We start from the raw sequence: 13,075 nt of genomic DNA, 5'->3' as shown, positions 1-13,075 counted from the left end.
GCTCAGCCCTTGTTGCCCTTGGAGCGGGGAGCGGCCACAGCGCAAACCCGTGTGCAGCACTGGCTGCAGTAGCTGGAGGGCAGGGGAGCCTGGACCGAAAGAGCCCCCGCCCCTGCAAGTTAAGCATCATTACACACACAGTATTTTTAACATGCGCAAGCAGCAACTGGACTCACAAGAATGTAAGAATATATAAGACACGGGTATCTTCTGCAAAGATGCTTTCGCACAAACATCTCAAGACACAACTTACCATATTCCCATCCCACATATTTCTCCCCACCCTCCTCCAAAGCCGCTCATTTTTATAACCAGGCCTTTTAGCTTTTGTAATTTAACATTTTGTAAATTGTTCTCGTTTTAGGCAGCTTTTGGGAGTTTTAATTGATTTTAATGTTTTATTTATTTGTATTGTTTTATTATTGTGAACCACCCCAAGACTTTGGTTTGGGCGGTATAAAAATCCATTAAATAAATAAATAATAATAAATAAAGTGCCTGGCACAGGTCATAGTCACACTCGGCTGCCCGGCACAGTGTGGCCCAGTGGTGACCACACCACCCGGGACAGATTTCGGGGCCTCCAGGGGGTGTGTTTAGCTGCCCAGCTAAAGCAAGCAGGCACCTATATTGGGCAGCAGCAATATAGGAAGGTACTGGAGGCGGACAATCACTTCAGTGACAACGACAAAGGCATCTTTTCATACTGCGCGGGAGAAGGCAATGGTGCCTCCTCTGCCGTGAAGACAGACGCAAAGAACTCATTCAGCTTCTCTGCAACCTCCATATCCTCCTTAATAATCCCTTTCACTCCCTCATTGTCTAATGGCCCAACCGCCTCCCTGGCAGGTTTCCTGCTTCTGATGTACTTAAAGAAGTTTTTGTTATTCCCCTTGATACTTCTGGCTAAATGTTCCTCAAGCTCTCTTTTTGCCTCCCTTATTGTCACCTTGCATTTCTTTTGCCAGAGTTTGTGTTCCTTTCTGTTCTCTTCGGTTGGACAGGCCTTCCAATTTCGGAAGGAAGTCTTCTTCCCTTTTATGGCTTCCTTGACGGTACCCGTTAGCCATGCTGGCATCCTCCTGGACTTAGTGGTACCTTTCCTCCTTTTGGGTATACAATCTAACTGGGCTTCTAGTATTGTGGTTTTGAGTAAACTCCATGCTGTTTCACAGAGCATGTATTTGTATTTGCATCCGTTTGTTTGTGTATTTATTACATTTATATGCCTTCTCATACCAATATCTCCTGGCGGTTTACAAAATAAGCAGTAAAACCAGTATTAAAACCAAGTATTAAAACCATTAAAACTGTAAAACAACCAAAGAAACAGCAGAGCAACAACCATAACAACCAACTTACAGCTGATCAAAGGCTTCATGAAAGGAAGTTTGCAGGTGCTCCCCCTGTTTGTACCATGGGCTGTCATCGGGGGCTGGGATCTGGGCCAGGATGGACTCCGTCTTCTTCCCTGGCCTACTCAGAGTCACTGTCAGGGTGCATCTTGACACCCCTAGAACTTATTCAAGAAATTCTCCATCCCTTCGTGCTCAACTTCTAAACTGCTGGTGGTGGCATCTCATTTTGGCCACAGCAGGGCAGTCAAAAAGCAGCAGTAGCAGTGGTGACATGCATGGAGGAAAGAGGCTCCCCCCACCACACAACACACCAGGAAAAAAGTGGCAGTGGTGGTGGTGTCATTGGCGCTTTCCAAATTAGCTGCTCAACAGCGGCAAAATGCTTCCGTTCAGTCAAGTTGCATTCAAAACATAAATAGCGAAGCACCCAGCAGGGGTTTCATTCTCACAAAAACTAACAACCTGGAAAAACAGGAACATCTTTATGCTGGATACAGGACGTCATAGCACTATATTGCAGTGATTAAATTTGAAACAAGACTTCGGAAATGTGAACGGCACCCTGCTGTCTGCGTAGGGACTGCGGTGCCACAACACAGGAAGCACACTTCCGAGATCCGCTGCTCATTCTTCTTGGCGACTCTTGGTGATATCATGGGAATTTTTTGTGTGTGTGTGATTTTTTAGCGAATTTTTCCCCTTTAGTTTTAGGTCTTTTTGTGGTCGTGGTTCCCCTAACTCCTTGGGGAGGAGAAAAACTAACTCCCTTGACTCCTAACTCTTAACTAACTCCCCTAACTCCTCAGGGAGGAGAGCTGGTCTTGTGGTAGCAAGCATGACTTGTCCCCATAGCTAAGCAGGGTCTGCCCTGGTTGCATAGGAATGGGAGACTTGATGTGTGAGCACTGCAAGATCTTCCCCTCAGGGGATGGAGCCGCTCTGGGAAGAGCAGAAGGTTTCAAGTTCCCTCCCTGGCTTCTCCAAGATAGGGCTGAGAGAGATTCCTGCCTGCAACCTGGGAGAAGCCGCTGCCAGTCTGTGAAGATAATACTGTGCTAGATAGACCAATGGTCTGACTCAGTATATGGCAGTTTCCTATGTTCCTATCTTCCTTGTAATTTAATGCCTCGCCAACCACAAATTTGCCAACGGCAAGGTTTTGCCAGAACGGAACCCTAGCAGTTGGCGAAGGATGACCGTGTGGTCTTTACAGCACATGGAATTGCTCACAGCAAAAGAAGAGTAGAAGGCCCTGCTCAGATGTGGGAAGAAAAGCCATCCACCACCCAGCCAGGTTGGTTTGGTCAGTGATGTAGTTGCAGATTCAGAAGTGCAGGCATTCTCCATGACAGCCCCCAAAGCCACACCTGTCCAGACAGCAACACCCCATAGCCATGCCTACCCCAATGCCCACACACCCCACCTAGATAAATGTGATAATTTGGGGAGGAGAGGAGTCCCGGGTCTGCGTCCCTGCCCATCCCTGCAGCACTGCACCAGTGGGTTTAGTGCTGCAGGGATGGTTTGGGGAGCTGGCTTTGATCTCACGGCTTTTGCTCCAGAAGCTGCCAGACCTTCCTTCACTCGGGTTCTCCTTATGATGTGCTCCGTGATGTCACGCATGGTTAGAACAGGTTGCCAAGCAGCTCCTCAGATCCTGGATCATTCGAGTGTTTAGACAGGGGACTGTTTGTGGACCTAGGCTTTGCTAATCTGGATCTATCTCATCTGGACAAGATCTGAACTGGAAGGACCCTGCGGTAGGACGTTCACTTCCTTTCCTTTCCTCTGCTTTCATTCATTCCCAACAGCACCAATATTTGCCTGCATCATGAATTCAGCCAATGAATTCAGCTCATTCAGTCCATCAGCTGCCTCGCTTAAAAACCTTTTTGTTTGGCCCTATTCAATCCCAGCCCAGTAACCACTCCAGTGACAGTTGCTGGTGTCTATCTTATGTTGTTCCCCACCCCCACCCCAATTGTGAGCAGTAAATAAATATTTATTTAAAATATTTATTGTTTGTAAATAATAAGCAGAAGCACCAGGAGGGACTGTTGATAACTAGGAAGTGTGTTGGTTGATTGGACAAGAGCTCAATTCAGCAGATGCCTGCTACAATTTTTGTTTGTTTGTTTGTTTAATGTATTTCTGTACCACCCGAAACTTACGTCTCCACAATGTGGAGACACAGGTTAGGATGTGTGTGGGTCTGTATGCTCATTCTCCTGCAAGGGCCCTTGGTTTCCAAACTCATTCAGGCTCTAGATCAGGGATTCCCAGCCTTGGATCCACAGGTGTTGTTGGACTACAGCTCCCCATCACCCCCAGCCACACTGGCTATTGGAGATAATGGGAGTTGTAGTCCAATAGCATTATTCTAACAGCGCCCACAAAGCCCTGTGGTTGTCTTTGGTAGAATACAGGAGGGGCTGGCCATTGCCATCTCCTGCACAGTATGAGATGATGATGCCTTTCAGCATCTTCCTAGATCGCTGCTGCCCAATATAGTACCAGCAGGGATTCGAACTGGCAACCTTCTGCTTATTAGTCAAGCATTTCCCCGCTGCACCACTTAAGGTGCAACCTCTCATGGCTGGGCAAGGTAATTGAGAGGGTGGTGGCCTCTCAGCTCCAGGTAGTCTTGGAGGAAACTGATTATCTAGACCCATTTCAAACTGGTTTTCGGGCGGGCTATGGGGTGGAGACTGCCTTGGTCGGACTGATGGATGATCTCCAATTGGCAATTGACAGAGGAAGTGTCCTTTTGGATCTCTTGACAGAGGAAGTGTCCTGTTGGTACTTTTGGATCTCTTGGCAGCTTTCGATACTATCAACCACAGTATCCTTCTGGAACGTCTGAGGGTGTTGGGGGTGGGAGGCATTGTTTTACAGTGGGTCCACTCCTACCTCTCAGATAGATTCCAGATGGTGTTGATAGGAGACTGTTGCTCTTCAAAATCTGAGCTTAAGTATGGTGTCCCTCGAGGCTCTGTACTTTCTCCAGTGCTTTTTAACATCTACATGAAACTGCTGGGAGAGATTATCAGGGGATTTGGAGCTGGGTATTGCTAGCAGGGGCGTATCTAGGGTAGGGCAGGCAGGGCACGTGCCCTGGGCACCACTTGAGGGGGGCGCCAGTTTGAAAAATTAAAATTAATTAAAAATGGGTGCCAAAAACAAAATGGCCATCATGCATGGCATGCTAGGCCATGCCAGGCCTTGCAGAGGCCATCTGAGCATGCGCAACGGCCATTTTGTTTTCAGTGGCCATTTTTTTAAAAAAAATTATTTTTAAAATATAATGGCCACCGCACATGATCAAATGGTCCCTGCGAGGCCCTAGAGGCTGGGGGGGGAATCTTTGCAGACCCCCCATGGCCTTTAGGAAGCCCCCCAAAGGGGCTACAGGTTAAAAAAATTTAAATTTAATATAATATATGTCACAGTACACATATTCAGTTTGGCACTATGTACAGAGAATCAGGGCTTGTGAATACTGAGCTGAAGCTTATGAGCTAGGATTGTATTTATTTGCTCTAACTTTGTTTTTTGTGATGAGTGAGTTAGATGTGATGTCTTAATAATATGGCTATTAATGGTGAGTTTGTCTTTGAATCAGTGTGAAATCCTTAGTATTAAGGCCCACTGGGAGTTTCTTGCTCTCTTTCTCTCATTTTAATATGTCTTTCTGAAATACTAGAATATATTCCAAGGAGTGACACAGTTTACTCTGCATATCCTTTAATTCTTTTCAGAGTATCTGGGAAAAGCCAAATTCTCAATTTATTTTTAAAACTTATGTAATGGTGATGCTACAATGCACAGTAGAGAATTAGACAGGCACTTCTGTTTAGTTTTCCAAGTACACCTCCACATAGTATTTGGGTATTTCATGAGCCCAAACATACTGAAATTTGTAGTTTTCCAGCATTTTTTGGTCTGGCTACATCCACTGCTAAATAGTTTTTGAAATGTTAAAAGATTAACGAGTTTGACTTGTATTTTTCAGCTGATATTATGGTAAAGTTATCTGAAAGATGGGTATCAGATGTTTGGACAGGGGCACAATTTCAGTGCTTGCCCTAGGCGCTATTTTCCCTAGATACGCCTCTGATTACTAGTACGCTGATGATACCCAGATCTACTTCTCCATGTCAACTTCTTCAGGAGCTGGCATATCCTCCCTAAATGCCTGCCTGGAAGCAGTAATGGGCTGGATAAGGGAGAATAAACTGAAGCTGAATCCAGATAAGACGGAGGTACTTATTGTGCGGGGTCAGAACTCTTGAGACGATTTTGATCTACCTGTGATAGATGGGGTCACACTTCCCAAAAAGGAACAGGTTCGCAATCTGGGAGTACTTCTGGATCCACACCTCTCCTTGGTTTCTCAGGTTGAGGCAGTGGCCAGAAGTGCTTTCTATCAGCTTCGGCTGATCAATGACCTCAAAACAGTGGCACATCTGTTGGTAACCTCCAGACTTGACTTCTGTAATGTGCTCTATGTGCAGATGCCTTTGTACATAGTCCGGAAACTTCAGTTGGTTCAGAATGCGGCAGACAGGTTGGTCTCTCGGTCATCTCGGAGAGACCATGTTACTGATGGAGCTATACTGGCTGCCAATACGTTTCTGGACAAGTGCTAGTCATAACTTATAAAGCCCTAAACAGCTTGGGCCCTGGGTATTTAAGAGAGCATCTTCTTCACTAAGAGCCCCACCGCCCATTGGGATCATCTGAGGAGGTCTGTCTCCAGTTACTGCCAACTCGTTTGGTGGCTACACAGAGACGGACCTTCTCGGTCGCTGCCCTGAGATTGTAGAATGCGCTCTCTGCTCAGATACGATCTTCCCCATCTCTGGAAATTTTAAAAAACACCTGAAAACCCATCTTTTCGCCCAAGCTTCCTCAGCTTCCTAAATTTTTTAGGTTTTAATCTCTGTTTTATTTTTAAATTGTTAAATTGTTTTAAGTTTTTGTATATGTTTGTAACTTGTTTTAAGAAACAAACAAACAAACAAACAAACATATTTATATACCACCTGATATATACATCTCTAGGCGGTGTACACAATCCCAATTATAGTATAAAAATAAAAACAATCAATTAAAACTCACAAATAAAAATAATCAAAAACAATTCACAGAGTGAAACAAAATAATTTCACAGGATTAAAACAATTCAACTGTTTAAAATTAATTTTAATTAAAAGCCTGAGAAAACAGGTGTGTCTTATAGTCTTTTTAAAAGCAATCAGAGATGGAGAAGCTCTTATTTTGACAGGGAGTGCATTCCAAAGCCCTGGGGCAGCCACAGAGAAGGCCCAGCCCTGAGTCACCTCCAGACGAGCTGTCGGCAACTGTAACCAGATTTCCCCAGATGATTTTAGTAGGCAGCAGGGTTCCAGAAAAAGAAGGTGGCCTCTTAAGTACCCTAGACCTAAGCCATTCCGGGCTTTATAGGTAATAACCAGCACTTTGTATTTTGCTCGGAAACATATTGGCAGCCAGTACAATTCTTTCAGAATCGGTGTTATATGGTCCCTTCGGGTTGTCCTAAGGGCCAACCTGGCCGTCACATTATGCTAGTTGTAGTTTCCAAACTATGTTCAAAGGCTGCCCCACACAGAGTGCATTACAGTCATCAAGCTTAGAGTTAACAACATATGTACTACTGTTTTAAAGTTATTTACCTCCAGAAATGGGCATAGCTGACGTATCAGCTGAAGCTGATAAAAAGTGCTCCTGGCCACTGCCTCAACCAGAGAAACCAGAGAGAGTTTTGGATCCAGGCACACTCCCAAACTATGTACCTAATATTTCAGAACAGGCACATCTAAACCATCTCTCGGGTCCAGACCCACCCACCCCCGAGTCAGTACCTCCATCTTATTTGGATTCAACTTCAGTTTGTTATCCCTCATCCAACCCATTACTGCCTCCAGGCAGGGAAGTTATGCCATTTCCTGATAGGAAGAAATAAATGTGGGTGTCATCAACATATCGATAACACCCTGCACCAAACCTCCTGTGGTGTTAAAGAGCATTGGAGACAGTATGGACCCTTGTGGAACTCCATACAGTACCTGTCACTTTGCAGAGCAACAGTCTCCATGTGACACCATCCGGAATCTACCTGAGAGGTAGGAACAGAATCACTGTAAAATAGTGCCATCCAATCTCCCCTCCCCCAGGTGACCCGGAAGGATACTGTAGTTGATGGTATCAAAAGTCACCGAGAGATCCAAAAGGATCAGCAGAGCCACACTTCCTCTCAGAAATCCTTGTCTACTGAAAGCATCCACAGATCACTTGTCCAGAAAGGAAAAACAAATAGCCACCCATGCCTTTTCATGCATTTATATTTCAGATTTGTGAACCTTTCAGTCAAAGGAGACCTTTTTGGGAGGGAGGGGCTGGGGCCTGATTCAAAGAAAAGTTTATCTCTTGAATTACTTACTTTACAGAAAAAAACTGTTAGTCAACAGTAAGCCTTGCTCAAAGCAAAAACATGATGGCAAGTGGAAGAAACAAAATCTGGAAGCTTTCTCAGACACCCGGCTGGTTTTTGCACAGGCTGTACTAAAAGAGAAAGTCCCCACGGCCGCTGCTGCACCAGCCATTTGTGCAGAATTTGCACTGATCCATGCGGAGAACTGATGAAACTGTAAAAGAGCAGTCAAATCTGTTTCAAGCAGACCCTTCTGGAATTTACCTGCTATAAAAGCAGGTAACAGCTACTAGTTGGAGAGCTAAAGGCCACCTCCAGCCTCAAAGGCAGGATGCCTCCGAGTACCAGTTGCAGGGGAGTAACAGCAGGAGACGAGAGGGCATGCGCTCAACTCCTGCCTGTGGGCTTCCAGTGGCATCTGGTGGGCCACTGTGTTTAGTTTAGTTTAGTTTAGTTTATTACTATCAGTGATCAAAGATCAGCAATGCAGTTTAAAACTTTACAGAAAAGTACGGATAAAAAAGAATACATAAAATAACAATAGTAACAATCAGAAGGAGAACAAATCCCATTTGCATATAAAGATAGCTGTTATCCAACATCCTAACCGAGCCAAGAATCTAGAAGACCGGACAGGAAGTTAGTTGCTGTCGAGTCCTAATAGCAATAGAGCAAAACTTAGCCACCTTATACGTAATGGAAGGAATTTTATCTGCAAGCAAAAAAGCAGCATAAAATTCTTCTGAACGACCGGGTAAGGTTAATACAATTGGAGTTAATAAAGTCTGTCGTATGTCCCTATAGAATAAGCAACGCAACAGAACATGTTGTACATTTTCAACATCCCCTAAAGCGCAAGGACCAAGTCTGTCACTCCTTGGGACCTTCACAAATCTCCCAGAAAGCACTGCAGAGGGCAGTACATTGTGTCTCGCCCAGAAAAAAGCCCTTTGATGGCGGGGGTAGATTAAGGTTTGTAAATAAGAAGATGAACCTCCAAAAGGAAAATCAAGTCTCCTCCTGATAATATAGTCAGAAATAAGACGAAGGTCATTCTGATATTCTATGTCCAGAATTCTTTGTTTCAACACCTGTACAGCCTGGTCATAACTTAAGAGGGAAAGGTAATCTTGAGAGAGGCCCAGGGGGCGGGCCACGGTGTGAAAGAAGGATGTTGGACTACATGGGCCTTCTTGGGCCTGATCCAGCAGCAGGGCTGTTCTTATGTTCCTAAAAAGCTTTTGTAATACCACGGTACTTAGAATCAGCTAAGATCTACCGAGAAAGTAATGCTGAATCTCTAAGATAGGCATGGATATAATTTTCTGTTCCCGAGAGGTAGATGTACTGGTTTGCTACCAGCAACCAAGACTCTGATTGATTGATTGACTGATTGATTGTTCTGTTTCTATACTGCTTTTCATTAAAATAATACAATATTAATATTACAATATTATTCATTAAAATAATACAATGATATTGGTTTACAATATAATTAAAACAATGCACAATTAAAATACAAGTACAAATACTGAATATAAATAAAAATAATATATCTCTATGTAAAAATTTAAGAACCTATATAAAACAGTAATACACAAATCAGCAGCAGCAGTAAAAACCATACTCTCATATAAAAGCCTGGATGAAGAGCCACGTCTTTACTAGTTTTTAAAAAACTGTGATAGAGGCTGAGGAGCGGATGCCAGCCGGAAGAACATTCCAAAGCCGGGGGGCAATGACTGAGAAGGCCCCTGTTCTGCATGCTCAACAGCTGAGTATCTCACCATCGGCAGGAGGAAGAGAGCCCCTTCCAATCCTCTTGTCAAGCAGGCAGAAACCCTTGGAAGCAGGTGGTCCTTTAGATATCCAGGGCATCTTATGATGCCTTAAAGACTAACACATTCATGGTAGCAGAATCGTTTATGGCCAAGGGCCTATTTTGCCATCTGAAAGGATTTCAAAAGACTGTTCGAATATTCTGTGTGCCCCTGCATTTGATTTCCATCCCTTCTTCTTCTTCTCCTTCTTCCTCCTCTTCCTCTTCCTCTTCTTCTTTCTCTTCCTCTTGATTATAGTGGATTCATTTTGCTGTATTGGAAAACACAGAAATACCTGAAACCTGAATTTTAAAAAATCAAGCCAATATATAAAGTTATAGCAGACAAGTTTAAAACAAAAAACAAAAAAAAACAACGACTGGGTACTGCTTCTCGTCAACCTTAAGTGAAGTCTTCTCAGTTTTCTCAAAATCCTTTTTAGAAGGATGAATCAGACGGCGTGTGTCAGTGGTTAGCGCTTGCCTTGGTTGGCTGCCTCCCCATCTGTAGAACGTTGGGGCTCCATTATCCCCGCGGCGTTGCTACGGACACCAACTGCCACATGGATCCTGCTTTTTGGAAAGCTGGGGCTGAAGATGTCCAGGTACTAAATGATCCCTTTCAGGAGCCATGCAGACTTGACCTGCTCATCCTCTTCGTTCTCCCACCATCGCCACCTCCGCAATAGCAGCTCACAGCCATGTTTTGTGTCTTGCACCTTCTACACGCCCATCTGCCTGCCGCCTCCACCCAAGGAAAGCATCTCCCTTCTCAAGGCGAGTTTGCAAAGCCAAAAAAGTTGGGCGGGAGGAAGACTGGTTATTATACCCCAAGAGGGGAAGGGGCGACGTTACTCCCCCCACCCTTGGCTCTCTGGTGTAGATCCCCCACCCACTTTGGCACATAACATACTCTTTGAAAGGGAAAAATGAGAGCACAGGGTACATATACTCCAAAAGATGGTCTCTATGTAGGTGAGCCTGTGCGGTTAATCCATAGGGCTGCCACATAATTACATCCATCTTGGTCAACTCATCACACAAGTTAGGGTTAACGGATGAATTAATCAATCCAATCAGCATATGTGGGGGGGGGGACTCTCAAGAAAAGTACAATTACAGTCTATCTATCTGTCTATCTATCTAGTCACCTTAAGGGTGCAGCAGGGAAATGCTTGACTAACAGGCAGAAGGTTGCTGGTTCGAATTCCTGCTGGTACAATAGTGGGCAGCAGAGATATAGGAAGATGCTGAAAGGCATCATCTCCTACTGTGTGGGAGGAGGCAATGGTCAACCCCTCCTGTATTCTACCAAAGAAAACCACAGGGCTCTGTGGGTGCCAGGAGTTGAAATCGACTTGACAGCACACTTTACCTTATCTATCTATCTATCTATCTATCTATCTATCTATCTATCTATCTATCTATCTATCTAATTTGTTCACTTGCCCCTCACTTCCATCTCTGGGCAGTTTAAATATGTGTGCTGTCAAGTTGATTTCGACTCCTGAGGATATCCTGCAAAGCTCCATCTACCAGGAAGTGGAAAACCTATGTGATAAGAAAACTGGCACAGAACTGATTTAATTAAAGAATGTCTTGTTTTGTATAGCATAATAGTTCTGTGTTGGCAAACTTTGCTCTTCTGTTTCCTTTTTCCTATTTAAACTTTTCCTCTTTTTTCATTCCCAACTGCCTCCCCACCTTTATCCCTATGAGTGTATGATGACTACAGTGAACAATTTAATCCTGGACATTCCTTGTTAGCCAGCTGGTCCTAACAAGCCAGTGGGGCAGCAGAGAAGGAGTAGGTGCCTGGTAGCAGCTTGGGTTAGTCCTCTCTCTCCCACCCTGTCTGAGAGCTGCGCTGCTGGCAGGCTGGCCATTCATCAGGTAGCGCTGTGCCACACAGCTCTACCTGATGAATAACCAGCCTTCAGGAGGTACAGCTCTTGGGCAAGGCAAGAGAGAGAGGACCAACCTAAGCTGCCTCCTTTGGTGCCCCCCCACCTCATTAGGATGAGCCACTCCTGCTTCCAAACAAGGCTGTGAATTTCCAAACTGTCCTTCCAGAAAGATTCTCCAGAGTTTTTCCATTAGGAATGTGCACAAAATGAATTTTGTGTTTTGTTTTGAGCTTGAAATGCAAAACAGCCAAAACATTGCATCAAAACAGTGGTCAAACTGGCTGTTTTCACACACACACACACACACACACACACACACACACACACACACACACCCTGAAACGTTTTGAGTATTTTGGCCATAGGGAACAATGGGAAAACTGGAAATATCTCATTGTTCCCCATGGGTAGCTCCTAGGGACACCAAAGTGGGTTGTGTGATAGGGCATGATGGGTGCTACCTGTCACCCAACCTATAAAAGAAATGGGCAAGTGGGCTATTTTTACCACATTTTAACCTTTCCCCCAAACCCCCATAGGATCCTATTTGTTAAACATCACCCACTTGCCCATTTCTTTTGTGGGTTGGGTGGTAGGTAGCACCCATCATGCCCTACCACACAACCCACTTTGGTGTTCCTAGGATCTACCCATGGGGAACAATTGGATGTTTTGAGTTTCCCCATTGTTCCCTATGACTGGAACAAGCTGCACTCACAGAGTGCACAGTACACAAGTTTTGCGTTGCAATTTGCAATGCATTTTGCAACCCTGACTTGGAAAATACTGCAGAAGCACATAGTAAAAGGGCTCTCCCAACACAGAACACACACATTTCAAATACAGTCCAAAATGGCCAAAAAACCATTCACAGACCCAGAATCCACTGCTAGCCACAGTGCCTGCTCTGCGGTAACATCATTGGCACAAGTTGCCTTCTCACACAATTATTACTCCTTACGTTACTTCCTAGCATTGCAGCAGCTGCCACAGAAGCACGCTTCCTTAGCAGCAAGTATAGCCATTAGGGATGAGCCCGAATCGTTTCGGCACCTCATTGAAGAGGTGCCAAAATGATTCGGCTCCCTGCAGCTGCAACGTTTTGGCGCTGGGCAAGGGTTGCCCTTGAAAGGGGGCAGGCAGGCAGGCCTTATCTGCTCCCCCCCAATCCTCTGCCGCCCCATGGTGACGCTTTGCGTACTGAGGTTGCGCAGGGGGTGCTGGGAGGAGCCCGTGGACAGGCTGCTGCTTTCACAGAGTAGTTTTGCTTAGAAGAGCACTGCAATGGGGTGGCATGGGGTAGTGGAGGATTGAGGGAGAGGCAGAGAAGACCTGCCTGCCTCCTTTTAAAGGCTCCCCGCCCCGCCCCCTGAGATGTTGCCAAAGTATTTCACACACATCCCTAATAGCCATAAGCTCAGCTAGAGCAACTTCCGCCACATTTTGACTGAGTACCTTGGCAATGCAGATTGCAGAATAGACCAGAGCAGTGAGTGAAGCACAAGTTAGTCTCAAGGCCATACATGGAGCTCATCAC

The 13,075-nt window shown here is 45.0% G+C and overlaps 1 protein-coding gene across 5 annotated transcripts in view; it reads left to right on the top strand.

Moving 5' to 3' along the window:
• The first annotated feature begins 2,991 nt into the window (after positions 1-2,991).
• The window catches only part of LOC128324787 (ERC protein 2-like), a 36,569-nt gene continuing 26,485 nt past the window's right edge, over positions 2,992-13,075 (top strand). For 2 of the 5 annotated variants that reach the window (XM_053249803.1, XM_053249797.1), the window contains exon 1: positions 10,163-10,408. In XM_053249803.1, coding sequence (XP_053105778.1) covers positions 10,244-10,408 — 165 coding nt within the window. In that variant the 5' untranslated portion in view covers positions 10,163-10,243. Of the gene's footprint in view, positions 3,119-9,531; positions 9,666-10,127; positions 10,409-13,075 lie in introns of those variants that run through there. The other 3 variants (XM_053249818.1, XM_053249827.1, XM_053249809.1) reach the window with 3 other exon arrangements.

This window comes from Hemicordylus capensis, chromosome 1 (assembly GCF_027244095.1).
Source record: "Hemicordylus capensis ecotype Gifberg chromosome 1, rHemCap1.1.pri, whole genome shotgun sequence".
Lineage (NCBI taxonomy): Eukaryota > Metazoa > Chordata > Lepidosauria > Squamata > Cordylidae > Hemicordylus > Hemicordylus capensis.
The sequence above is the reverse complement of the archived record's forward strand: the minus strand, read 5'-3'. Positions and strand labels throughout refer to the sequence as shown.